Source organism: Dendrobates tinctorius, unplaced genomic scaffold, assembly GCF_039654945.1.
Source record: "Dendrobates tinctorius isolate UK_male_01 unplaced genomic scaffold, ASM3965494v1 ptg000089l, whole genome shotgun sequence".
Taxonomy (NCBI): domain Eukaryota; kingdom Metazoa; phylum Chordata; class Amphibia; order Anura; family Dendrobatidae; genus Dendrobates; species Dendrobates tinctorius.
Window position 1 is genome coordinate 25,580,090 of NW_027361757.1, and position 25,882 is coordinate 25,605,971.

The 25,882-nt window shown below is 45.7% G+C and overlaps 1 protein-coding gene across 1 annotated transcript in view; it reads right to left on the reverse strand.

The window, feature by feature from the left end:
* LOC141098285 (uncharacterized) overlaps positions 1-25,882 on the reverse strand; it is an 89,861-nt gene that overhangs the window by 48,285 nt on the left and 15,694 nt on the right. The window contains exons 2-3 of the mRNA XM_073585946.1: positions 6,084-6,449; positions 5,555-5,619 (exon numbers count right to left, since the gene is read on the reverse strand). Of these exons, the coding sequence (XP_073442047.1) occupies positions 5,555-5,619; positions 6,084-6,449 (431 nt within the window). The remainder of the gene's footprint in view (positions 1-5,554; positions 5,620-6,083; positions 6,450-25,882) is intronic.

Genomic DNA, 25,882 nt, shown 5'->3' on the forward strand with positions numbered 1-25,882 from the left:
GGAACCCCAGAACAATAGTGTCATGCAAATTATGCAGCACCAAAAATTTACAATTTTCCTGGTGGTCAGGGGCAACTCGCATTATCACCTGGGTCCAAAACTGAGGTTTATTCTCCGCCAACGGAGTGGCATCAATACCCCTCAAAGGAATAGGCGTCATGGACAAACCACAACGTTTAGCAAAGTCCAAATCCATCAGATTCAGAGCTGCTCCTGAATCCACAAAAGCCTTAGTGGAAAATGTGGACAAGGAGCAGATCAGAGTAATTGCCAAAAGGTACTTAGGTTGTATACTGCCCACAGCAAATGTGTGTGCAAAATGTTTCTCTCGTTAAGGGCAGACAGAAAGAGTATGAGAGGCTTCTCCACAGAAAAAACACAGCTTATTACGCCTTCTAAACTCTCGACGTTGCGCCCTAGACAAAACCCCATCACATTGCATAGGTTCAGACATTTGTTCAAAAGGTGGCAGCGCCTCCAGTGTACTTCTATGTTCACGTAAACGCCAATCAACTTGAATGGCTAATGCCATAGAGCCATCCAGACCAGAGGGAACAGGAAATCCCACCATAACATCTTTTACGGTCTCTGATAAACCTTTCCGAAAGAGGGCTGCCAATGCACTATTCCATGTAGTAAGGACCGCCCACTTTCGGAATTTTTGACAATATAACTCTGCAGGATCCTGACCCTGGTTTAATGCCAACAGGGTTCTCTCAGCTTGATCAACGGAATTAGGTTCATCATACAACAACCCCAAGGCCTGAAAAAATGCATCTACATTAGTCAGAATAGGATTTTCAGGTGTCAGAGAAAACGCCCAATCCTGGGGATCGCCGCACAGCAAGGAGATGACAATTTTAACCTGCTGTGCAGAGCTTCCCGATGAGTTAGGCTTCAAGGTAAGAAATAATTTACAATTCTTAAAATTCAAAAATTTAGACCGATCCCCAGAAAACACATCAGGCGTGGGGATTTTGGGTTCAACAGCATGTGATTGAGCGAGATAGGCGGAAATTCCCTGCACTTCAGCAGCGAGCTGCTCCACGCGATCAGACAATTGCTTAATCTCCATTAAGGAAAAAATCCTCCTACGGCCCCAGAGAAAAAGAGGAAAAAATGCATATAAAAAAAATAAATAAATTCTGACACTTTTTTTTTTTCTCTCTTTTTTCCTACTTTTGAGTACCCTAGAATCTGCGGTATGGCTGGTGATTCTGTTATGAACGGGTAGCCGAGGAGGAAATAAAAAGCAACAAAGCTAAGTCTCAGAAAACCAAAGAGGTTGGTAACTATGCAGACTGCCGACCCCTGATCCTAACATGCAACTAGCAGCAGTCATGGAGCGTTCCTACGGTGGTCCTAGACACCTCTATATAAGCCTAAAGCAGGAAAAGAGGAAAACTAACTGCCCCAGAGCAGGCCTCAAAGGAGAGACAACCCCCCCACATGTATTGACGGTGAAAAAAGATGAAAACACAAACAAAGGCAGGAAAATAGGCTGAGCAAATGATGGTGCCAAACTAACTAGAGAGGACAGGAAAGGAAAGACACTGTCTGCAGTCTGCCAAAAAACCCTACAAAATGTCCAACACAACTGATAGCAAAATTAACCCTGAAGTCACTAGACTTCTCCCACTATATCAGCACTCTGAAATATTCTGAGACAGAGCAAAAAGAGGCCAATCTAATAAGGGAAAAAAAGGCAATTTGGCAAATAAGAGTGGAAATTCAGCACAGCCCAGCCAGGCTGGCTGACCACACAAAAAACTGAAAAGACCGACAAGAGCAAGTGTGAACATTAGCAAAAAACAAACTTATCTGAGAAGACTGGAACAGAGCTGAGTCCTAGACCTGAGAAGCAAACTGAATCACCAGCAACAGGATAGGGCATCGGCTGTCTTATATCCAGTCTGATACTCCAGAGATCCAATCATTATCTTCCTCACCAGGTGGCAGATCACTACCACTTAAACCAACCTCACTACCTCCTGTCACCACCAGAGGGAGAAAGGAAGGGGAACTCTCAACTGGTGGAGCAGAAAATGAGCTCATAACAGTTACCGGCCTGCGGGTCGTGTCACACAGGACGGGTCCACGTGACATTATCACCAGCCATAACATTTTTTTTCTGCTGAGCCATGGACCCAATGCAGACCTTTGCCCAAATGCTGCAGATTTTTACTGATGAGATTAGGTGGCTGCGCGGTGAGTTGGTGCAGCAGCTGGAGCTGTTGGTGGGCTTTGGAGGTTTGGTTCAGGCTCAGGCTCAGCCAGAACCCAAGATATCCCTCCTTGACAGGTTTTCTGGAGGGAGAGATCAATTCTTGGTATTTCAGCAAGCCTGTAAACTATACTTCAGGCTGCGCCCTCATTCATCAGGGAGTGAAGAGCAATGGGTGGGAATCATTATGTCCTTTCTTAAGGGGGATCCCCAATCCTGGGCCTTCTTCCTGCCGGACGATTCACCATCATTAGAGTCCATGGACGAGTTTTTTGCGGCTTTGGCGCTAGTGTATGGGGATCCTGATGGCGTCGCCCTGGCGGAATCCCGACTCCGTAGGTGTAAACAGGGAGCCCGGGTTGCTGAGGAGTACTGCTCAGAGTTTAGGAGGTGGGCCACTAACACTCAGTGGAATGACCCTGCACTTAGGAGTCAATTTGTGCAGGGTCTGTCTCCAAAGTTGCAGGATACTCTGGTGCAGTACGCCGCCCCCAGGTCGCTGGAGGCCGCCATGTCCTTTGCCATCCGGGTGGATAGATGCCTTGTTGTAGAAATTTATATGGGTAGATTTACCCCTGTGCGTACTGTGGCCTGCCCAAATTAGACATAGTCTTATTGAGCGCTCAACTGGAAGAAAAGAACTGTACACAGAGACAGCAATCGATTCTTTCAATGCTCTGTAGCTTTATTAAGCATACCTATATTTATGGATACATGTAGGAAAGGGAGGTTATCTGATTAACATAAAGGCTGAACTTCTAGTTTAATTGGTCAGTTTGAATACATGAACATATATGGAAGAGTTTGCCAAAAAAGCTAATTCTAGCAATATAATTTACGGCCTATTGTTTTTACAGTGTCAGCATGTTCTGGTATCGGCTGGCACATCTGGCCTTACTTCCCCATTTCAAATGTCTGCTAGATATTTCTCAAGTTGTTTGTCCAGACAGGTTTCATGGGGTCAGGTCAGCTGCAGTAACTAGTAAAAAAGTTCAAGACAGCTATGATTATATCTCTAAGCGAGCATATATGAATATAGAGTGTATATATGGCGTATATAGCATGGAAGTGAGATCTATATGAAATATACATATATATTTCCATAACAATCCCCCCTTAGATATCACTTGCCCTAAAATCCTGCTCCTGGCCCAAAGCGCTGCAACTCTTTTATGCTGCCAGTGGACTGACATACACCTAACGCATACATCCTCCTCTGTACAGACTTTTCGCAAATGGGCGGTCAGGAGGTCTGTCCCTACTGGGGGTTTGGCGGAATCATAGTCTCATATTCAGCAACATGCGTATCCAGGGGTGTGTACTCTTCATGAGGCAGTTCTGGTAGCTGGAAGATGTTGTCAGGCAGTGGAGGTGGGATGTCGATTTTGACAGATGAGACATCCAAGGCAGTCAATGGCATCAGATTTGTGGTATCATGGACAGTCTTTTCCATCATCCTGCGGATACAAGGGAGAATAAAACAACCAGCAATTATACCAAGATGAATTCCACCAGTATGACTGTTCCGACTTGCGCTTGCATTCTCCGCCACCCGCTCATCCACCCAAAGTATTAGTCCCAGGGGTCAGTAACTCCTGAGTTTTGTTTCAGCTCGTCAGACAACTCAGTGAGTTTTTGTATGGCTACTGTGACTTTACCATTTGGACCAGTGTTGTCCGGAATGTAAGTGCAGCATGTGTCCTTGATCATCTTACAAACACCTCCTTTCTCGGCTAGAATCATGTCTAAGGCCATCCTATTCTGGAATGCCATGATGGAAGTGGGGCCTAACTGGTCTGCCAGACCCTTCAAAGCGTCTCGGGTGTAGTTGACGAATCTCTGTTGATTATAATAGATGTAATTTATCCAATCCACATTCTTGTTTATAGTTATCATTGGCAGTAATGACTCAAATCCTGCCTTAACCTGGTCTCTGGCCTTGTATTCATCAGGTACCCCCCTAGGCACACCTATGGTGTCTATGTATACATGTGGATCAAAACTACCTTTGGGGGCACTTTCCCTTCTTGGTCTTCTTACCCCGGTACATGGTGTAGACTCGTGTGTAAGGAAAAAGGTGGAAGGGCATCAGGATCTTTGCCAGAGCACATTGGCCTATCCAAACACCTTCTAGTCTACTATGTATTTTCATGTCACCACAGATCCAGTATATGTCACCCAAGGAAACCACATGACTGACCAGGTTAACAGTGGTAGTACTAAATTCTGAGCAAAACCCCTTGGTGAAGTTTTTTACATCTCTGCCAGCTCCTGTGCGTGTGTAACAGGTGTAATTACCAGGGTAGATTGTTTTCCCTACACCAGGGGGCGTATCTTTGACCAAGAGTGGGTACTTAGACTTCCAGTTCTCACAAGATGTGGAGTCAGAGGAGTTGGTGTATATACTGAGGAAGCAGGCCTGTTGGGACTCTGGGATTTTAAGTGGCACTGTGCCCAGGTGGGGTCTGGCACCAGCACAGGCATAGCAGCCGCTCCCATTGTGCTGTTGGGCCATATACTTTACCCATTCTAGCCAGCAGTTGGTTTCAGCGAACCCTGTCTCTACTGCTAGGGTTTCCTCATAGGTGGGATCTACCAACACTTTCATGTTACTGGGGGCCTGTTGGGGTGCCTTGGGTTTGTCAGCCTTGTTTGCTAGCCTGAATTTTTCTGAGTAGTGTACGGGAGGGCGGCGCCCGTCTGTTGACCAGGTGCTACTCAGTATATATGTACCTGCATCGCCTGGAGAGGGATTCTCAATGCTGAGTATGAGTCGGCTACATTCGCCCTTGATGTTGCACCCTTTCACAAAAGCCTGCTTAGTGAGGCGCATGCGGTCAATTAATGATTTACCATCTCTATCCTTTCTATCCAAGGCTGACTGAGGTTTGTACCCCCAACTTTTTCCTGTGTTCCATGCGGCAGCTCCCCAATATGCACAATCATCTCCCCAATGATCATCCACAACACACATATATTGGGTCCCTTCTCCCAGTCTCTCTAGCCTCTCCAGCCATGTGGGTGAGCAATGCACTATGTCACAGTAATCGAATAGGTATGTGATTATGTGTGCTGATGTGTCAAACCAGAAGATCGTATAGTCCCCATCTTTGGTAATGTCTTCAGTAAAAGGTGCTCCCACCCCCAGAATTTGTATCACACAGAGAATAAACAGAATCATTCTGGCTTAGGAATGTCTTCTGGTACAGGTGCCTTCTTGCAGTGCGATGCGTGGATCCAGGTGGGTCTTCCCTCTAGTTTCACAGAGGTTGGTGTCGTCAGCAGCACTTAGAAGGGACTGTCAAATCAGGGGTCAAGAGTTCTCCTTACAAACTTCTTCACCAACACCCAGTCACCCGGCTTCAGGGAGTGTGTGCCGAGTACTGATCCTGGATCTGGTAGGGAAGAGAAAACTCGAGAATGGACATCAGCAAGCTTTTTTGTCAATTTGATCACATAAGCAGACAAGGTATCATATTGCATAGTCAACTGCTGGGGGAAGAATACCCCTAAAATGGGGCTAGACCCAAACAGAATCTCAAATGGTGACAGTTTTTCTGGGCCTCTGGGAGTGTGCCTGACACTAAAAAGTGCAATGGGGAGTGTCTTATGCCATGGTTTGTTTGTCTCTTGGGCAACTTTCAGCATCCTATTCTTGAGTGTTCCATTCAATCTTTCTACCTTTCCACTGCTCTGGGGGTGGTAGGGAGTGTTTAGGCCTAAGTCTGACCCTACTGCTGACCAGATCTCTTGTGTTAGATTTGCTGTGATCACTCTCTAGCACCACAGGCAACACAGGTCTCCCTGTACAATGGATTCTGCTGAGAGCAGACTTCGCACACCCAGTATTGCCCTTCACCATAGGGTGGAGGGGCAGATGGTTTCATACGTTTTGCAAACTTGTACACATAAAAATCATTTCCTGGTGTGTCCACATATCTCTCAGTGGCTCCACACAGATGCAGGTCCGCTGCTACTCGGAACCATGCGGTGGCTTCACTTAGCAGGTTGGCATCAACTAATTTTCCCTTTTTCTGTGTTAATACATCCTGCCATTCTGCTGCTTGCAATCTGCCCTTCTGATGGATTTCACATATTCTCATGAGCAGTCTGTAATTTTTCAAAAATTTAACACCTTCCTGCTTGGCCACTACTTGGGTGGCAGTTCTTTCTCCAGGAAGTAAAAGAGCCTCCTGCTTGCCCAACTTATTCCCCATGGTAAAAGCTTCAAAAACAGGGGATAAGAATCAAAAAAAAATTGACACGAGGGGAAAAAGAAAAACTCGAAAACAGGTAATCACTCTTTGAGAAGAAAGAATTGAACTGAAAAGACAAAAAGTAAAAACTAAAACAACTGATAAACTGTCACAAGAAAAGTGGAAGAAAAACTCGGAAGAAAAATTAAAAGGGATGAAAAAGGAAAAATTTTAAAAAGATTTTTAAAAGGACAATAAACCAAAAAGTTGATAAGATCAAAACGTATATAAACTTTAGAAGAACCACTCAGAAAAAAAAACAAAAACCAATACTATGGAAAATAGAGGGAAAAAGGAAAGAAAAAAAACAAAAAAGTTGGTAAACCTTGGTAAAACGCTCCAAAAAGGAAATAAAAGTCCAAAAACTAGTACAGCTTCCAACAATAAAAAGTGTTAATGCAGAATGCAGGCACCCAACTTCCTCTTTTTATGCCTGCGTCTCTGTAAAATCTGAGAACAATGGAAAACCAAAAAGCAGACTGTGACTACAGTAATATACTCAAAATGACAATGACCCAGCTTTCCCGAAAATTCTCATACGGCAGTAACAAAAACCACTACAAAAAATGCAAGATAAGATTATGCAAACAGCAGAGTGTAAAACAAAATGTGACAATCTGGAAAATATGTATATCAGGGACACATCCTACAGGCAAAAAGAGGAAGTGCATAAAAGACTTTAGACTTTCCAGTCCCAGGTCTACATGGAAAGCAAGCGGCACATCACGGGGTAGCAAACACTGAGACGTCCGGGGAGAGAGATCGAAAGCCCTTGTTTTGCGACTTGTATGTGAAACAGCTGCTGGTAACCGGTAACTGCCAACCACACTGGGTGCACTGCGCTGGTGACCCGGGAATGTTAACACGCTGGCTCGTCGGTATCAGTAATGTGATAACTCCCACAATGTTGCCACCACCTGATACCTGGGCCGGCTTCTCCTGTCCTTCCTTGTGACCAGGTGTGTTGGTGGCAACCTGTCAAGTGGTTTGGCCTGCAATATCTCCCCTAAGCTAACACCACGGCGTGGCCTGGCGTTGGCACTGTTGTCCCTTCCTGTGCACGGGTGTTTGTTGTGATAGCTTGATGTGAGATTTGCCTTGGGATATCTCCGTAAGGCCCCACCACCTGTCCCTGGGCAAGGCTTCTCCTGTCCTCCCCCTGTGTCCAGGTGTATTTGTGAGGACCTATCTGAGTGGGTCAAAGTCCCCTGTTATCGGTCTCCCATCAACCACAAACACAAATCTGTCACAATTTTCCACCAACTCTCTCACCCAGATCTTAGACACACAGGACCACAGCAGACACTTAGCTTATCCCAGGGTTTAGATAAGGGTAGACTTTTTACACTCTACCTGGGATACGGTGGTGACCACACCTGACTGGCTAGGGGTACAGACCCGGGCTGGACAAGGGACATTCAAGTAAGATGACAGAATTTTCTTACCTTACTTATGGAGCTGCAGCCTCTGTCCCGTGGGCCAGGCCCGTAACGGCACCCCCGTCTTTCCGGTCAGCTGGGTCCCCGTGCGTTTCATCCACAGCCCCACGTTGGGTGCCAGATTGTTGTAGAAATTTATATGGGTAGATTTACCCCTATGCGTACTGTGGCCTGCCCAAATTAGACAGAGTCTTATTGAGCGCTCAACTGGAAGAAAAGAACTGTACACAGAGACAGCAATCGATTCTTTCAATGCTCTGTAGCTTTATTAAGCATACCTATATTTATGGATACATGTAGGAAAGGGAGGTTATCTGATTAACATAAAGGCTGAACTTCTAGTTTAATTGGTCAGTTTGAATACATGAACATATATGGAAGAGTTTGCCAAAAAAGCTGATTCTAGCAATATAATTTATGGCCTATTGTTTTTAGTGTCAGCATGTTCTGGTATCGGCTGGCACATCTGGCCTTACTTCCCCATTTCCTATGTCTGCTAGATATTTCTCAAGTTGTTTGTCCAGACAGGTTTCATGGGGTCAGGTCAGCTACAGTAACTAGTAAAAAAGTTCAAGACAGCTATGATTATATCTCTAAGCGAGCATATATGAATATAGAGTGTATATATGGAGTATATATGGCGTATATAGCATGCAAGTGAGATCTATATGAAATATACATATATATTTCCATAACAGCCCCAAAATGTGCCCCCTCGCTAGGGAGGAGGACCCACCAGTGCGGACAGAGGAACCCAGACAGCCCAGTGTTGTTGGTACAAAAAAGGGGGTGTCTTTGGCTCGCCGTGGTGGGGGCGGATGCTTTTCCTGTGGGAAGCCAGGTCATTTTATGAGAGCCTGCCCAGTTCGTGCCAAGTCTCCAGACGAATCTATTCAAGCAGGAGGAGCTAGCGTGTATTCAGGCCTGCCTACGGTTCAGGGAGTGGTGTCAGCATGTTTTTACTGTGGGCAGACTGGTCATATCCTGAAGGCTTGCCCAATGTGCGCCAAATCATCTGTGTTATCTCAGAAGCCGCATTCCCCTGGTCGCTTGGAGGGAGGCGACCAGGGAGTGTATATTTCCTCCATTTTGCCCTCCCAAGGTACTATGTCAGCAGAGGTGTTGGCTGGCGGGGTACCGGAGGTGATACCGGTGCTTGTGGACAGCAGAGCAGGAGTCAGTCTGGTAGATGCTCGCTTTGTCCAGACTCATGGCCTGAGGTGTAGGACGTTAGGCCAACCTATAAGCGTCCAGACCATAAACTCTGTTCCACTGAGCCAGGGGAGCTGGACCCAAGTCGTAGAAAATATCCATCTAGGTATAGGACATCATGAGGAGTCCTTGTCATGCTACTTCTTGGAGGGAATGCCAGTACCTATCGTTTTAGGCCTCCCTTGGCTGAAAAAACACAACCCGGTAATAGATTGGCGGGCAGGGGAAGTGGTCAGCTGGGGGCAGTCGTGTGAGGGCTGCTGCCCAGGAACTACTGTCTCTGCCATCTTTCTTCAACCGACCCCTTCCTCTCCAGTGAGAGCAGCAGATGTGCCACAGGAGAGTAGGTGCAAGTCTCAACCCTCGCCATTAGCCAACCCTGGGAGGTGCAGACCTCGTGGTGGAAAGGGTTGGATGGTGGTGTACCCCTTGGTGAAGTGCGGGGGTGTGAGTGTGGTGACACAGGGGGACGCCTCTGTTGTCAATCCCAGAAAGAGTTCACCAAATCGTGACAAACGAATGTGTGGCAATAAACGTTCAGGTCCGGACCTGTGTGTGAACGAGCATGTATGGGTGGCCACCAAAAAACATCCAGTGGAAGTGTGTTGCGGAGTCTTATCAGCTCATACCAAACATACACATACACAACTCGTTCCCCAGGTCGGCGCTTCGAAGATGTGTGGTGCCTCCAGAACATACATTGCCAATACCAGCGGTGCTCGTTTGTCATAAACCTGAAGTGCAGGTAGTTGCAGGGGTGAACTCTGGATCTGGGCGTCCCCTCTGTAGGTGGTTCCCTGATGAGGAGCGGTCTTGAGGGTCCTGAGGCCCCTCATTAAGGGGAGGGTACTGTTATGATCCATGCTGGATCATGACAGATAAAAAGCACTAGTAACCTTTTTTTTTTTTCCTTAAGCTGTGTGCTTAATGATAGTTTTGCCCCGGTGGCCATTAGGGTCATTGCACTGTGGTGGTTTCAGTTCTAGTTTTGCCCCCGGTGGCCGTTAGGGTCATTGCACTTGATGTTTTCTTTGCTTTGCCTTTTGCCCCCGGTGGTCAGTGGGGTTATAGCAGCTTTTGGCCCCTGATCATTTGACCATTCCCTTTTCCTATATAGGGTCACATGATCTATGAGCAGGTTGTTGGTCAGTGGTCATTTCCAACCATCCTTGGTGGAGAAAGGAGCTAGAGAGAGTTCCTTGCAGCACTGTCAGAGTCCTGGTGTGAAAGGAGTCAGAGGGGATTTCCTTGCAGGTCTGACAGAGCTTGGTGGCATCTATTCAGGAGGAAAGCTGCATTCTGGTGGTGGACTCTGTTGCTAGAGCAAGAGCAACAGAGCAAAGCTAAGTGGTGTTTCCCTGTTTGTAATTTTTCCCTGGTGTGTATTAGTACAGCGGTGGGACCAGTGCCTGCACCACCCAGCTCCCTAGCAAGGGATAGGTGTAGGGTGTGCTAGGGTGACAGGTATCCTGATCAGCGCCAGGTGCGGAACCGGCCTAGGGAATGCTAGGAGTGTGAGGGACACTGACTCAGGGGAGTGCAGGAGTTCTCCACGTCCCCGTTCCCTATCGCAGGGCCCACCGTTGTAACTGTTTCCCTTCCCCTTGTCTTGTTGTTTTAGTTACCGGCTGGCGGGTCGTGTCACACAGGACAGTTACACGTGCCGTGTCTTGTTGTCTCAGTTACCAGCCTGCGGGTCGTGTCACACAGGACAGTTACACGTGCCGTGTCTTGTTGTCTCAGTTACCGGCCTGCAGGTCGTGTCACACAGGACGGGTCCACGTGACAATTACCCATGGGTGTCCTGTGATAGTTGAACAGGCTTGCCTATATGTCTAACCTGTCATACCCTGTTGATTTTAAGTGGGGAGAGTCATGTATCCGGGCAACGGACTGAAAAAAGTTTTGCTGTTCCTCAACTTTTAAAGTGTATACTACTACTGTTTGTCATGATTGTGGACGGGATCTCCTTTTCCGTCCTCGCAGGGTTAATTTTGTGTGGCATCCTTTTGATTTCAGGAGGGCTATAAGAAACTGCCCCTCCCAGGGTTTCCTTCTTAGTTATACATTTATTCCTGGCTGGGTAGCTGACCCCTGGTGTGCTTGCATACTGCTTTGTCTGTTTCTGCCTTCAAGTGTTTGACCCGATCCGTCCTCCCGTTCTGAGTATTCTCTTGTGATTCTGTGCTGATTGTCTGTTTCTGGCTATGACCCTGGCTTTATATTCTGACCTTCCTCCTGTCTGACCCATTGGTACTTCTCTGATATCTTGGGTTTCCTGACTTCTGGCTACTTCCTGACAACTCTTTGTGTCTCATCCTATGGCACTACTCTGACCTCCTGGCTTCACTTCGGTACGTCCTGACTACTCTCTGGCTTTGCTGGTCACCGTCGCTACTCGGCGTCTGGCCCCGGCCACTCCCCCAGTGGTCACGTGCTTCAGGTCCTACACACCAACAGGTACGCTCATTGCCTTTCTCCCCACACACTTTAGGACCTTCTGGTTTCCCTGGAACATGAGTGCAGACTTCGGTATAAAGTCTGCAAGTGTTCATTATGTTATCACTGACCGCACAGCACTTTTCTTATTCTGGTATGGGTTTTTTTTTTCCTCCAGTCATGGATCCGCTGCGGGCACTTTCTGAGCAAGTGCAAAGCCTCACTCAAATGATGCAAAAACTGTCTGTTGAGCAGAGTTCTCTGGCTCAATTGCATCCATGGGTTCAGAGAGGTTGCGAATGCCATGCAAGCTTCTTCTCCTTCAGGGTCTCGGGATGAGGGTGCCACGGATGTCGCTTTAGTGTTCCTCAAACCACCTGTTTAGTTACCCGATACTTTTTCTGGGGATAAAAAGTTGTTCAGGGTGTCCAACCGTAAAGTATTTTTCTCTTTGCAACCTCGCTCCTCTGGGAATGAAAACCAGAGGGTGGGAATTATTATTTCTTTATTAAGATGGGTTTCACAGGCTTGGGCTTTTTATCTCTCTCCTTCTGCTCCAGAATGTATGTCTGTGGATTTGTTTTTTGAGGCTCTTGGTCACATCTATGATGAGCCTGATAGAGTGCGTCAAGCTGAGGACATGGTGATGAGTGTGACACAGGGGAAGCACTCAGCGGAGTGGTTCTGTTCCGAGTTCAGATGCTGGGCAGCTGAAATATCCTGAAACAACGCCGCTTTGAGAGGGTTGTTCTGCAGAGACCTGTCCAACCGTTTGCAGGATGTACTGGCCTTGCATCCTCCCCCGGAAAACCTGGAGGACGCGATGACACAGGCTCTCCGTATGGACCGTAGGCTCCATGCCAGCGGGGTGATGCAGCAAGAAACCCCTTTATACCTCAGTGCGGGGGATATCTCTTCAACCACCGAACCCATGGAGGTGGGAGACATCTTGGTCAAAGACAGAGAGGAGACGCTGCAGAGATAATCAGCTGTGTTTTTACTGTGATGCCCCGGGACACTGGAAAAAAAGACTGTCCTTCCTGTCCCTCCTCATCCAAGATGTCGGCAAAACGTCTAGTTCTGGGTAGCGATCGAGGAGGTTGCCCAGACCCCCAGGTACAATTTTCTTCTTTTGCTAAAATCCTTCTCCAGGTGGAGTAGGAGGTGACTAGCGGCACATTTTTGACTACCGCATTTGTTGATTGTGGATCCACTATAAATTTAATTGACTCTCGTGTGGTGACTGTATAAGATAGGGACAGTTAGGCTTGCATCTCCAGTCAAGGTGGTGGACATTGGACCCGTCTCCTCTCACCCGAGAGGGCATCTGTTTTGTCACCAAGGTTTTCCCACTGAGTGGGCCCAGCTCATGTGGAAAGCATAAGTTGTTTTGTTTTAAATAATTTGCCTGCGGGCCTGGTTCTAGGTATGCCTTGGCTTCAACACCATAACCCTGTTATTGATTGGGTAACTGGGGAAAATGTGAAATGGGATTCCAAATGTACTAATGTATGTTGCAATTCTGTGCCATTGCGCACCCCTTTGAAATCTGTATCTGTGTCTGTCGGTCTGGAGCGTATTCCAGAGTACTTAAAGGACTTTGAAGATGTGTTCTCTGAAAGCGAGGCTGAGGCCTTACGACCACATAAACCTTCTGATTGTGCCATTGACTTAGTTCCCGGGGTCAAGCTACCCAAGGCTCGTTTATTAAATCTGTCAGGATCTGAGCGTCAAGCCATGAAAGAATATATTGCGGAGAGTCTCCGTAAGGGGCATATTCGCCCTTCTGTCTCGCCCGTAGCTGCCATTTTTTTTTTCGTTAAAAAAAGATGGTGGTTTGCGCCCATGTCTCGAATTTCGGGAACTTAACAAGATCACTGTGAGAAACGCATACCCACTCCCCCTCATTCCTGATCTGTGTAACCAACTTTCGGGTGCCAAGTGGTTTTTCAAACTTGATTTGCGGGGGGGCCTATAATCTTATAAGGGTCTGTGAAAGAGATGAGTGGAAAATGGCATTTCTCACATCAGAGGGACTGTTTGAAAACCTGGTCATGCCCTTTGGTCTGACTAATGCACCCGCGGTTTTCAAAATTTTATCAATGTTGTGTTTTCGGATCTTATTGGGAGCTTTGTGGTAATTTATCTTGACGACATTCTGGTGTACTCCCGATAGTCATACCCATTTACATCACCTACGATCCGTTCTCCTGAAACTCAGAGAAAATCATCTGAACGCCAAGTTAGAGAAGTGTTCATTCTTTGTTCAGGAATTTTGGGTTTGATTGTGTCTTGTGAGGGGTTTTGTATGGATCCTAAAAAAATTCAGGCCATTGTTGATTGGGTTCAACCTCATGTTTTAAAGGGTTTGCAACGCTTTCTAGGTTTTGCAAACTATTATCGAAAATTTATTAGGGGATTTTCACAGGTAGTCAAACCTCTGACTGACCTCACAATCAAAGGTGCAGACGTTAAGGGTGTGCGCACACGCTGCAGATTCTGCTGCGGATCTGCAGCAGATTTGGCCCTGTGGATCCGCAGCAGTTTCTGCTGCGGTGTGCAATACCATTATTCCCTATGGGAATTAAAAAAACGCTGTGCACATGTTGCAGAATTTTCCATGCGGATTGTGCTGCGGTTTCAAATCCGCAGAAAGAATTGCATGTCAATTCTTTCTGTGGATTCCGCAGCGGTTTGCCATCTCCTCCATTGTGGAGATGATAAACCGCAGATAATCTGCAGGTCTTTTGACCTGCGGATTTTGCAAAATCCGCACGGATGAATCCGCAGCAGATTCCGCAGCGTGTGCACGTACCCTAAGAATTGGCCTACTTCTGCTAAGTAGGCTTTTCTAACTTTAAAGAAGTGTTTTATCTCCACCTCGATGTTGGTTCAGCCTGATAAGACATCCGGGAATCTCGGTCCAGATCAGGAGATTTTCCAGACCTTGAGAGAATTTTTTGAACTAAACAAATCTGCTGATACTTCTCTAAACACAGTTTGGGAGGCTCATAAATGCGTGATCAGAGGAGTATTGATAAAACACAGGACGAGGCGAAAGAGGGAGAGGGAGGCCGATCTTGATGCCCTTCTGACCCAATTAAAAATACTGGAAACAAGCCATAAAACTTCGCCTACAGAAGCAGCAAAAATTTCACTCACTAAGGTGCGAGACGATTTGCGTAACCTTCTTAATAAAAACAAAAAAAGAGAGAGAAGCCAGCGCTGCTGTGGTTAGAATGCATAACATGAGGTGCATATGCACATATTAACATCTAACTGTATTCAAAATGAGACATTTGGCAAAATATTGATCAATAAATTGAGCCACCCCGCCGCGCCAAGGCAATCTCATGTGGGGGGTCCTACTCTACATTTTTAATATTCACTGTGCCATTACGGCCTCCTAGATATTTTAAAAGCAAGACCATATCAAATGCAATCCGTACCTGAAGCATATCTGCATCACTCCCGTGCAGCCAGATGAAGCAAGTGCAGATAAAGGCCAACCTGGTCTGAACATAGACATCTCAGGTTTGACCTCCACACATTGCCTGACGAGCAAACACAGATGAAGGGCGATGCAGGCTCAGACACAGATGCACAAATTAAACAAAGCCTGGGGCAGGGCGGGGCTGCTGTGTGTGTGTGTGCACAGCAGCCTAGATCCATCACAATGAACACAGCAAAAATGGCGAACGTAACCCAGCACGCACGGCAACAGTGGTGGTCAACCACAAACCAATATGCAACAAAAAAAGAGAGAAGCCAGCGCTGCTTGTGGTTAGAACGCATAACATGAGGTACATATGCACATACAGTGGGGAAAAAAAGTATTTAGTCAGTCAGCAATAGTGCAAGTTCCACCACTTAAAAAGATGAGAGGCGTCTGTAATTTACATCATAGGTAGACCTCAACTATGGGAGACAAACTGAGAAAAAAAAATCCAGAAAATCACATTGTCTGTTTTTTTTTTCATTTTATTTGCATATTATGGTGGAAAATAAGTATTTGGTCAGAAACAAGCAATCAAGATTTCTGGCTCTCACAGACCTGTAACTTCTTCTTTAAGAGTCTCCTCTTTCCTCCACTCATTACCTGTAGTAATGGCACCTGTTTAAACTTGTTATCAGTATAAAAAGACACCTGTGCACACCCTCAAACAGTCTGACTCCAAACTCCACTATGGTGAAGACCAAAGAGCTGTCAAAGGACACCAGAAACAAAATTGTAGCCCTGCACCAGGCTGGGAAGACTGAATCTACAATAGCCAACCAGCTTGGAGTGAAGAAATCAACTGTGGGAGCAATAATTAGAAAATGGAAGACATACAAGACCACTGATAATCTCCCTCGATCTGGTGCTCCACGCAAAATCCCACCCCGTGGGGTCAGAATGATCACAAGAACGGTGAGCAAAAATCCCAGAACCACGCGGGGGGACCTAGTGAATGAACTGCAGAGAGCTGGGACCAATGTAACAAGGCCTACCATAAGTAACACACTACGCCACCATGGACTCAGATCCTGCAGTGCCAGACGTGTCCCACTGCTTAAGCCTGTACATGTCCGGGCCCGTCTGAAGTTTGCTAGAGAGCATTTGGATGATCCAGAGGAGTTTTGGGAGAATGTCCTATGGTCTGATGAAACCAAACTGGAACTGTTTGGTAGAAACACAACTTGTCGTGTTTGGAGGAAAAAGAATACTGAGTTGCATCCATCAAACACCATACCTACTGTAAAGCATGGTGGTGGAAACATCATGCTTTGGGGCTGTTTCTCTGCAAAGGGGCCAGGACGACTGATCCGGGTACATGAAAGAATGAATGGGGCCATGTATCGTGAGATTTTGAGTGCAAACCTCCTTCCATCAGCAAGGGCATTGAAGATGAAACGTGGCTGGGTCTTTCAACATGACAATGATCCAAAGCACACCGCCAGGGCAACGAAGGAGTGGCTTCGTAAGAAGCATTTCAAGGTCCTGGAGTGGCCTAGCCAGTCTCCAGATCTCAACCCTATAGAAAACCTTTGGAGGGAGTTGAAAGTCCGTGTTGCCAAGCGAAAAGCCAAAAACATCACTGCTCTAGAGGAGATCTGCATGGAGGAATGGGTCAACATACCAACAACAGTGTGTGGCAACCTTGTGAAGACTTACAGAAAACGTTTGACCTCTGTCATTGCCAACAAAGGATATATCACAAAGTATTGAGATGAAATTTTGTTTCTGACCAAATACTTATTTTCCACCATAATATGCAAAGAAAATGAAAAAAAAACAGACAATGTGATTTTCTGGATTTTTTTTTCTCAGTTTGTCTCCCATAGTTGAGGTCTACCTATGATGTAAATTACAGACGCCTCTCATCTTTTTAAGTGGTGGAACTTGCACTATTGCTGACTGACTAAATACTTTTTTGCCCCACTGTATGGTCATATGGCATTATATCTTTTGTACCAACTTCCAATATTGTGTAGTTAAACATTCAGCCATTTAGAATACCTCCTCTTTGGCAGAAAATGCTGAGTGTTATTAAAGCTTCAATTAATAAAATGTTGGTGGTCCCAGAAATAATAATAATAATAATAATAATACATTTTATTTCTATAGCGCTGACATATTCCACAGCAATTTACATTTCAGAGGGAACTTGCACAGACAATATACATTACAGCATAACAATAATCACATAGATCATAACAGATACCAAGAGGAATGAGGGCCCTGCTCGCAAGCTTACAATCTATGAGGAAAAAAGGGGAGACACGAAAGGTGGGTGGTAACAGTTGCCCTGATTGTATGGACCAGCCATAATGTTAAGTGTGTAACAGTACAGATGCAGAGGGCTAATGGATGCATAAAGCATGTGGGAACATGATGCAGGGAACCTGGTTATGGTAAAAAACTTTTGGCTGTGCCACATAGGGATAGATTAGGTTAATGTGTTGAGGCGGTAGGCCAGTCTGAATAAATGAGTTTTCAGGGCACGCTTAAAATTGTGGGGATTGGGGACTAATCGTATTGACCTGGGAAGTGCATTCCAAAGAATTGGCGCAGCACGTGTATAGTCTTGAAGACGGGAGTGGGAGGTTCTGATTTTTGAGGATGCTAACCTCAGGTCATCAGCAGAACGGAGGGCACGGGTAGGATGGCATACTGAAACAAGGGAGGAGTTGTAGGGTGGTGCTGAGCAATGAAGAGCTTTGTGGGTGAGGGTAATAAGTTTGTACTGGATTCTGGAGTGGATGGGTAGCCAGTGTAATGACTGGCACAAGGTAGAGGCATCGGTGTAACGATTGGCGAGGAATATGATCCTGGCCGCTGCATTCAAGACAGATTGGAGGGGGGGGAGTTTGGTAAGAGGGAGACCGATTAGAAGGGAGTTACAATAGTTGAGACGAGAATGAATAAGAGAAACTGTCAGTTTTTGCAGAGTCAAAAGTAAGAAAAGGTCGAATTCTAGAAATGTTTTTGAGGTGCAGATAACAAGAGCGAGCCAGTGATCGGATGTGGGGGACAAAGGCAAGGTCGGAGTCAAGTATGACCCCAAGATAGGGAGCATGTTGCTAGGGAGTAATAGTAGAACCACACACGGAAATGGCAATGTCGGGTATGGGTACATTAGTAGCGGGAGGAAACACAAGTAGTTCAGTCTTTGACAGGTTCAGTTTCAGATATAGTGAGGACATGATGTTAGACAGCGTTTAGACAATTGCCGGTGTTTTCTAGAAAGGCTGGCGTGAAAGACATCGTGACTAGAGTTGAGCGATACCGTCCGATACTTCAAAGTATCGTATCGGATGGTATCGGCCGATCTTTAAAAAAAGTATCGGTATCGCCGATTCCGATACCGGAAGTCCCATTCAAGTCTATGGGACTTCCGGTATCGGAATAAGAAAAACCCTTTCCTGCCCTTGTACAGCCTCTCTGGGGTCTGTACGGGCCTTTCGGGGGGCTGTGCCGGCCTGCCAGGGGGTCTGTGCAGGCTCCGGTGGTCTGTGCCGGCCTGCCGGTGGTCTGTGCAGGCTCCGGGGGGCTGTGCCGGCCTGCCGGGGGGCTGTGCAGGCTCCGGGGGGCTGTGCCGGCCTGCCGGGGGGCTGTGCCGGCCTGCCGGTGGTCTGTGCAGGCTCCGGGGGTCTGTGCAGGCATCGTCCGATGGGACTACAAGTCCCATCGGGCGATGCCTGCTACCATGACAGTGATTGACACATTAGCCAATGATGGGACAGTAGTAGTCCCATCATCCGGCTAATGTGTTAAATGTAAAAAAAAAATAAAAAAAAAAATTACATGCTACATACATACAACATGCATACTACATACATGCTACATTCATACTACATACTACATACATGCTACATTCATACTACATAAATACTACATGCAACATACATACTACATGTATACTACATTGATGCTACATACATACTGCATGCTACATACATACCACATATATACTACATACATACTACATGCATGCTACATGCATGCTACATGCTACATACATAACACATATATACTACATGCATGCTACATACATACTACATGCTACATACTACATATATACTACATGCATGCTACATACATACTACATGCTACATACTACATATATACTACATGCATGCTACATACATACTACATGCTACATACATACTACATATATACTACATGCATGCTACATACATACTACATGCTACATACATACTACATATATACTACATACATACTACATACATACTACATGCATGCTACATGCATGCTACATACATACCACATACATAACACATATATACTACATGCATGCTACATACATACTACATGCTACATACATACCATATACATACTACATGCATGCTACATACATACTACATGCATGCTACATACATACTACATGCTACATACATACTACATACATACTACATGCATGCTACATACATACTACATGCATGCTACATACTACATGCTACATACATACTACATATATACTACATGCATGCTACATACATACTACATGCTACATACATACCACATACATACTACATATATACTAACTGCATGCTACATACATACTGCATGCTACATGCATGCTACATACATACTACATACATACTACATGCTACATACATACCACATATATACTACATACATACAATACATACATAGACATACAGTACATATAACATAGAGTAACATACTTACCAATACTTGTCACATTGTTCCCCGAAGCCATTGTCTTTTCCGGAATAAATATTAACATAACAAACCACAAAAATACTCACCCACGATCCGAAGCAGTCCACGAGTGTGTCCCACGACGATCTTGGGTAGAGAACTGCAGCATCAGCTGTTGCTGCCGTTCTCTACGGGCTGCAGGAATCCAATGACGGAAGGTAGGTATCCTTCCGCACTGTATTCCTCCGCCACTTAAAAAAAAAAAAAGTCCCTAGTCTCACTTTATGCCATTGCTGTGTGGGAATTTCCCACGCAGCAATGGCATAAAGTGAGACTAGGGACTTTTTTTTTTTTTAAGTGGCGGAGGAATACAGTGCGGAAGGATACCTACCTTCCGTCATTGGATTCCTGCAGCCCGTAGAGAACGGCAGCATCATCTGATGCTGCAGTTCTCTACCCAAGATCGTCGTGGGACACACTCGTGGACTGCTTCGGATCGTGGGTGAGTATTTTTGTGGTTTGTTATGTTAATATTTATTCCGGAAAAGACAATGGCTTCGGGGAACAATGTGACAAGTATTGGTAAGTATGTTACTCTATGTTATATGTACTGTATGTCTATGTATGTATTGTATGAATGTATTGTATGTATGTAGTATATATGTGGTATGTATGTAGCATGTAGTATGTATGTAGTATGTATGTAGCATGCATGTAGCATGCAGTATGTATGTAGCATGCATGTAGTATATATGTAGTATGTATGTAGCATGCATGTAGTATATATGTAGCATGTATGTAGTATGTATGTGGTATGTATGTAGCATGTAGTATGTATGTAGCATGCATGTAGTATATATGTAGTATGTATGTAGCATGTAGTATGTATGTAGTATGTATGTGGTATGTATGTGGCATGTAGTATGTATGTAGCATGCATGTAGTATGTATGTAGTATGTATGTAGTATGTAGCATGTATGTAGTATGTATGTGGTATGTATGTAGCATGTAGTATGTATGTAGTATGTATGTGGTATGTATGTAGCATGCATGTAGCATGCATGTAGTATGTATGTAGCATGCATGTAGTATGTATGTAGCATGCATGTAGTATGTATGTAGCATGTATGTAGCATGTATGTAGCATGTATGTAGTATGTATGTAGTATGTATGTAGTATATATGTAGTATGTATGTAGCATGCATGTAGTATGTATGTAGCATGTAGTATGTATGTAGCATGCATGTAGTATGTATGTAGCATGTAGTATGTATGTAGCATGCATGTAGTATGTATGTAGCATGCATGTAGTATGTATGTAGCATGTATGTAGTATGTATGTAGTATGTATGTAGCATGTAGTATGTATGTAGTATTTTTTTTTTTTTTTTTTAACATTTAACACATTAGCCGGATGATGGGACTACTACTGTCCCATCATTGGCTAATGTGTCAATCACTGTCATGGTAGCAGGCATCGCCCGATGGGACTTGTAGTCCCATCGGACGATGCTTGCACAGACCCCCGGACATCAGCACAGCCCCCCGGCAGGCCGGCACAGCCCCCCGGCAGGCCGGTACAGACCCCCACAGGGTGCACAGACCACCGGCAGGCCGGCACAGCCCCCCGGCAGGCCGGTACAGACCCCCACAGGGTGCACAGACCACCGGCAGGCCGGCACAGCCCCCCGGCAGGCCGGTACAGACCCCCACAGGGTGCACAGACCACCGGCAGGCCGGCACAGCCCCCCGGCAGGCCGGTACAGACCCCGGGCAGTCCACACAGCCCCCCGGCAGGCCGGCACAGCCCCCCGGCAGGCCGGCAGAGACCCCCGGAAGGCCCGAAATGACGGCGCATCATGATGCGCACACACCGCGCATCATGATGACGTCAGTCTGTCAATCAACTTTGAACTTCCGATTCCGATGCCGAATTCCGATATTGAAAAAATATCGGAAGTCGGTATCGGAATTCCGATACAGCAAGTATCGGCCGATACCCGATACTTGCGGTATCGGAATGCTCAACACTAATCGTGACCAAATTTAGAACGCTGTTTACTCTTAAAATGGCCACCTGAATGTTACATTGTCTATTGTTAGAAAAGTGTATTCAAATGGTGTAGTTAGGATACATTGACATCAAAACTGTATCTGAAACTTTTTTGTTAGATTTGATTTGTTTTATTTGCAGTCAAATACTGTACATTTATCTACCTTGTGTCACAAGATAAACCTCAAATACATTGCAAACTGCACCATATGAATACACTTTAAGGTCAGCAATATACGTTAGAGGGCTGTTGGCCAACCGATGCTCCAGCCGATAGTTCACCCGGCAGCCATCTCTCCCATACACAGGAGCACTCACTTGACTGAGAGCTCCTGTGTTCTCTCTGAGAAAGCCACCAACTGACACATCAGCCAGCAGCATGGCTACCTTAGAACAATGTGATGGGCAGTTCAAATTCGGACATGTGGGATCAACATCGTCCTCGACCATCAGTCACATGTAGTCCCCATACACGTTAGACTCTCAGCTGAACTCGTTGATATTGGCGTGTTCGGACGATATTTGCTTAAAATCTATGGGGGTCCAAAGGCTCAGACAAGTCTATCACTAGTGCATGTATTCATAAAGATCTATGAATACATTTGTTAATTTGCATTTTTTATGTACTAAAGTCAGCTGCTGTTGTCCATTCACTTTCTTCACCACTGGCAAATTATACCTCTTGGTACAATCATAATGAAACTGATTATTAGCAGTTGTGAAGAAAGTAAATGGACCAAAGCCACTCATTGTAACCTACGGCTAGCTATTGATTTGAATATTAGGCGGATGTGCAGTACCAAATTGAGGCCACTATCAGAAGATGGAGCAGCTGCACAATCAAGTAGTTACAGCTGCTCACACCGAGAACAGCTGATCGATGGGGGCAGGGTTGGACTGGCCCACTGGAGAACCGGAGGATTCTCCGGTGGTCCCAGGCACTGACACCTGCTGGCCAGGGCCGCCATCAGGGCATTACTGCCCTGACTGGCATATGGGGCCTGATCAGCAGAGAGGGTCCGCATTAGGCCCTGTCACCTCTACCCATCGGGCCCCAGTGCCCTGTCCCCTGTGGCAGGATTCTGCCGATCAAGTAACAACCTGCGTCCAATAGTTAAAGCCGCCAGGCAATCGGAGGCTGGTAGCTGATGTCAGCGCGCACGTCGCCGGTGCCGAACGTCAATGTCAGTCGCCGGCGAGAACATGCTTTCAGCTTGGAGCGAAGATCAAGCACCGCTTGAGTGCGGCAAGGTAAGGAGAGAGGTTTTTTTTTTATTCTTATTGAAAACGGCAAGCCGGAAGGATGAAGAGGGGGCAGGATTGAAAATTCTTAGAGAACAGTAGAAGTCGCAGAAGACTGAGAAGAGCAAATGTTGTTCCTATCTTCAAAAAGGGGAAGAAGGTGGACCCAGGCAACTATAGGCCGGTGAGTCTGACTTCTATACCAGGAAAGATCTTTGAACAAATTATTAAACAACATGTATGTGAGTACCTGCATAAGAATGAAGTGATTAAACAGAGTCAACATGGGTTTGTAACTAATAAGTCATGTCAGACTAACTTAATTTCCTTCTATGACAGAATCACTGACTGGGTGGATCAGGGAAATTTAGATATAGTATATCTTGATTTCAGCAAAGCTTTTGACAAAGTATCTCACACCATCCTTATTAAAAAAAATGACAGTATGGAATGGACAAGGCAACTGTTAGGTGGATTCATAATCGGACCAAAGAGTGGTCGTAAATGGCTGCACATCCAGTTCGAAGAATGTCTCAAGTGGGGTACCACAGGGCTCTGTCGTGGGCCCTGTATTATTCAACATCTTTATCAATGATTTAGATGAAGGAATTGAGGGTAAACAGATTAAATTTACTGATGACACAAAGCTAGGAGGGATAGCTAATACTAGAGACGAGAGAGAGGATTCAAAAAGATATAAATAAACTGGAGCAGTGGACAGCAACTAACAGAATGGTTTTTAACAGGGAAAAATGCAAAGTACTACATCTGGGCAATAAAAATGAAAAAAGCATATACAGAATGGGAGGAATAGGGCTAAGCAACAGCACATGTGAAAAAGACTTGGGTATACTAATAGATCACAGACTGAATATGAGTCAACAGTGGTATCCAGCAGCAAAAAAGGCAAATGCAATTCTAGGATGTATTAACAGAAGCATACAGTCTAGATCACGTGAAGTCATTATTGCCCTCCACTCCTCTTTGGTCAGACCTCATCTGGAATACTGTGTCCAGTTTTGGGTGCCACTTTTTTAAAAAGACATCAACAAACTGGAGCAAGTTCAGAAAAGAGCGACCAGAATGGTGACCGTTCTGCAAACCATGTCTTATAAGGAAAGGTTGCAAGATTTGAGAATGTTTAGCTTGCAAAAGAAAAGACTGAGAGGAGACTTAATAGCTGTCTACATATATCTCAAGGGCAGTCACATTGTAGAAGGATCATCTTTATTCTTATTTGCACAAGGAAAGACTAGAAGCAATGGGATGAAACTGTATGGGAGGAGAAACAGAAAAGATATTAGAAAAAACTTTTTGACAGAGTGATCAATGAGTGTAACAGACTGCCATGAGAGGTGGTGAGCTCTCCTTCAATAGAAGTCTTCAAACAGAGGCTGGACAGACATCTGTCTGGGATTATTTAGTGAATCCTGCTTTGAGCAGGGGGTTGGACCAGATGACCGAGGAGGTCCCTTCCAACTCTATGATTCTATTATTGGAGACACTGGGGGCAGGATGAAAGACAAGGGGGCAGGATTGGAGACCTGGGGGCAGGATTAGGGACACGGGGGGCAGGATGAAAGACAAGGGGGCAGAATGAAAGACATGGGGGCAGGATTGGAGACACAGGGGGCAGGATGGAGACATGGTGCTGGATGGAGACAGATGGGGCAGGATCATGGGCAGGATTGGAGACACGGGGCAGGATGAGAGACATGGGGGCAGGATTGGAGACATGGGGCAGGATGGAGACATGGTGCGGGATGGAGATAGATGGTGCAGGATCATGGGGCGGGATGGAGACAGATGATGCAGGATTATGGGGCAGGATGGAGACAGATGGTGCAGGATTGGAGACACGGGACAGGATGAAAGACATGGGATCAGGATTGGAGACAGATGGGGAAGGGTTGGAGACAGATGGGGCAGGATGGAGACAGATCATGCAGGATCATGGGGCAGGATGGATACGATGGAGACAGATGGGGCAGGATGGGGAGATCATATGGGGCAGAATGGATACTCATGAGGGCAGGATGGGAGAACATATGGCTGAAGCCAGGAATGAAACACACAGGGGTCAGGATGGGGGATATCATTACCATAGGGGCTAATTAAGGGATATTATTACTGCAGTGATGTATTTATTTTATTTTTTGAGGATACTGTTTTAACTGGGGGGTGATCCTGTTACTGTGCAGAGTGACACTGTCACCTTTTTTTCTTCATGTGGTGTAGTGTAGAGGTTGGGAAAAAAATAAGTAATGTGTTCTGCAGGCGGTGCTCTAGATAACTGTGTTATTTCCTGCAGAGACAAGACCTGCCTGGAAGAAGTGATGGCGGTCTGTGCTGGAGGAAAGATGAAAAGTGAAGATGAAGGACTTCACCTAGAGACGTCACTGGTGAGTCAGTGTGCTACCTATACACTGACACTATACACTGTAAACTATATACAGAGGTCTCGTGTATAATGTCACCAGTGATCACTGTATCATCTATACATTATATACAGAGTTCCTGTGAATAATGTCATTGATCACTGTATTACCTGTACACAGACACGGCATTGTTATGAATGAGTCACAGGAGGAGGAAAAAACAAAAATGCAAGCTAAGTCCAGAAAACCGGAGAGGTTGGTAGCTAGCGGATTGCAGACCCCTGATCCTATTCACAACAACTAACAGTAGCCGTGGAGCGTTCCTACGGTGGTCCTAGATGCCTCTTTACAGCCGGAGAACTAAATAAGCCTAAAGAAAGAAAGGGGAAATCTAAACTGCCCCAGAGCAGACCCCAAATCAATAGACAGCCCCCAACATGTATTGTCGGTGAAAACAGATGAAAACA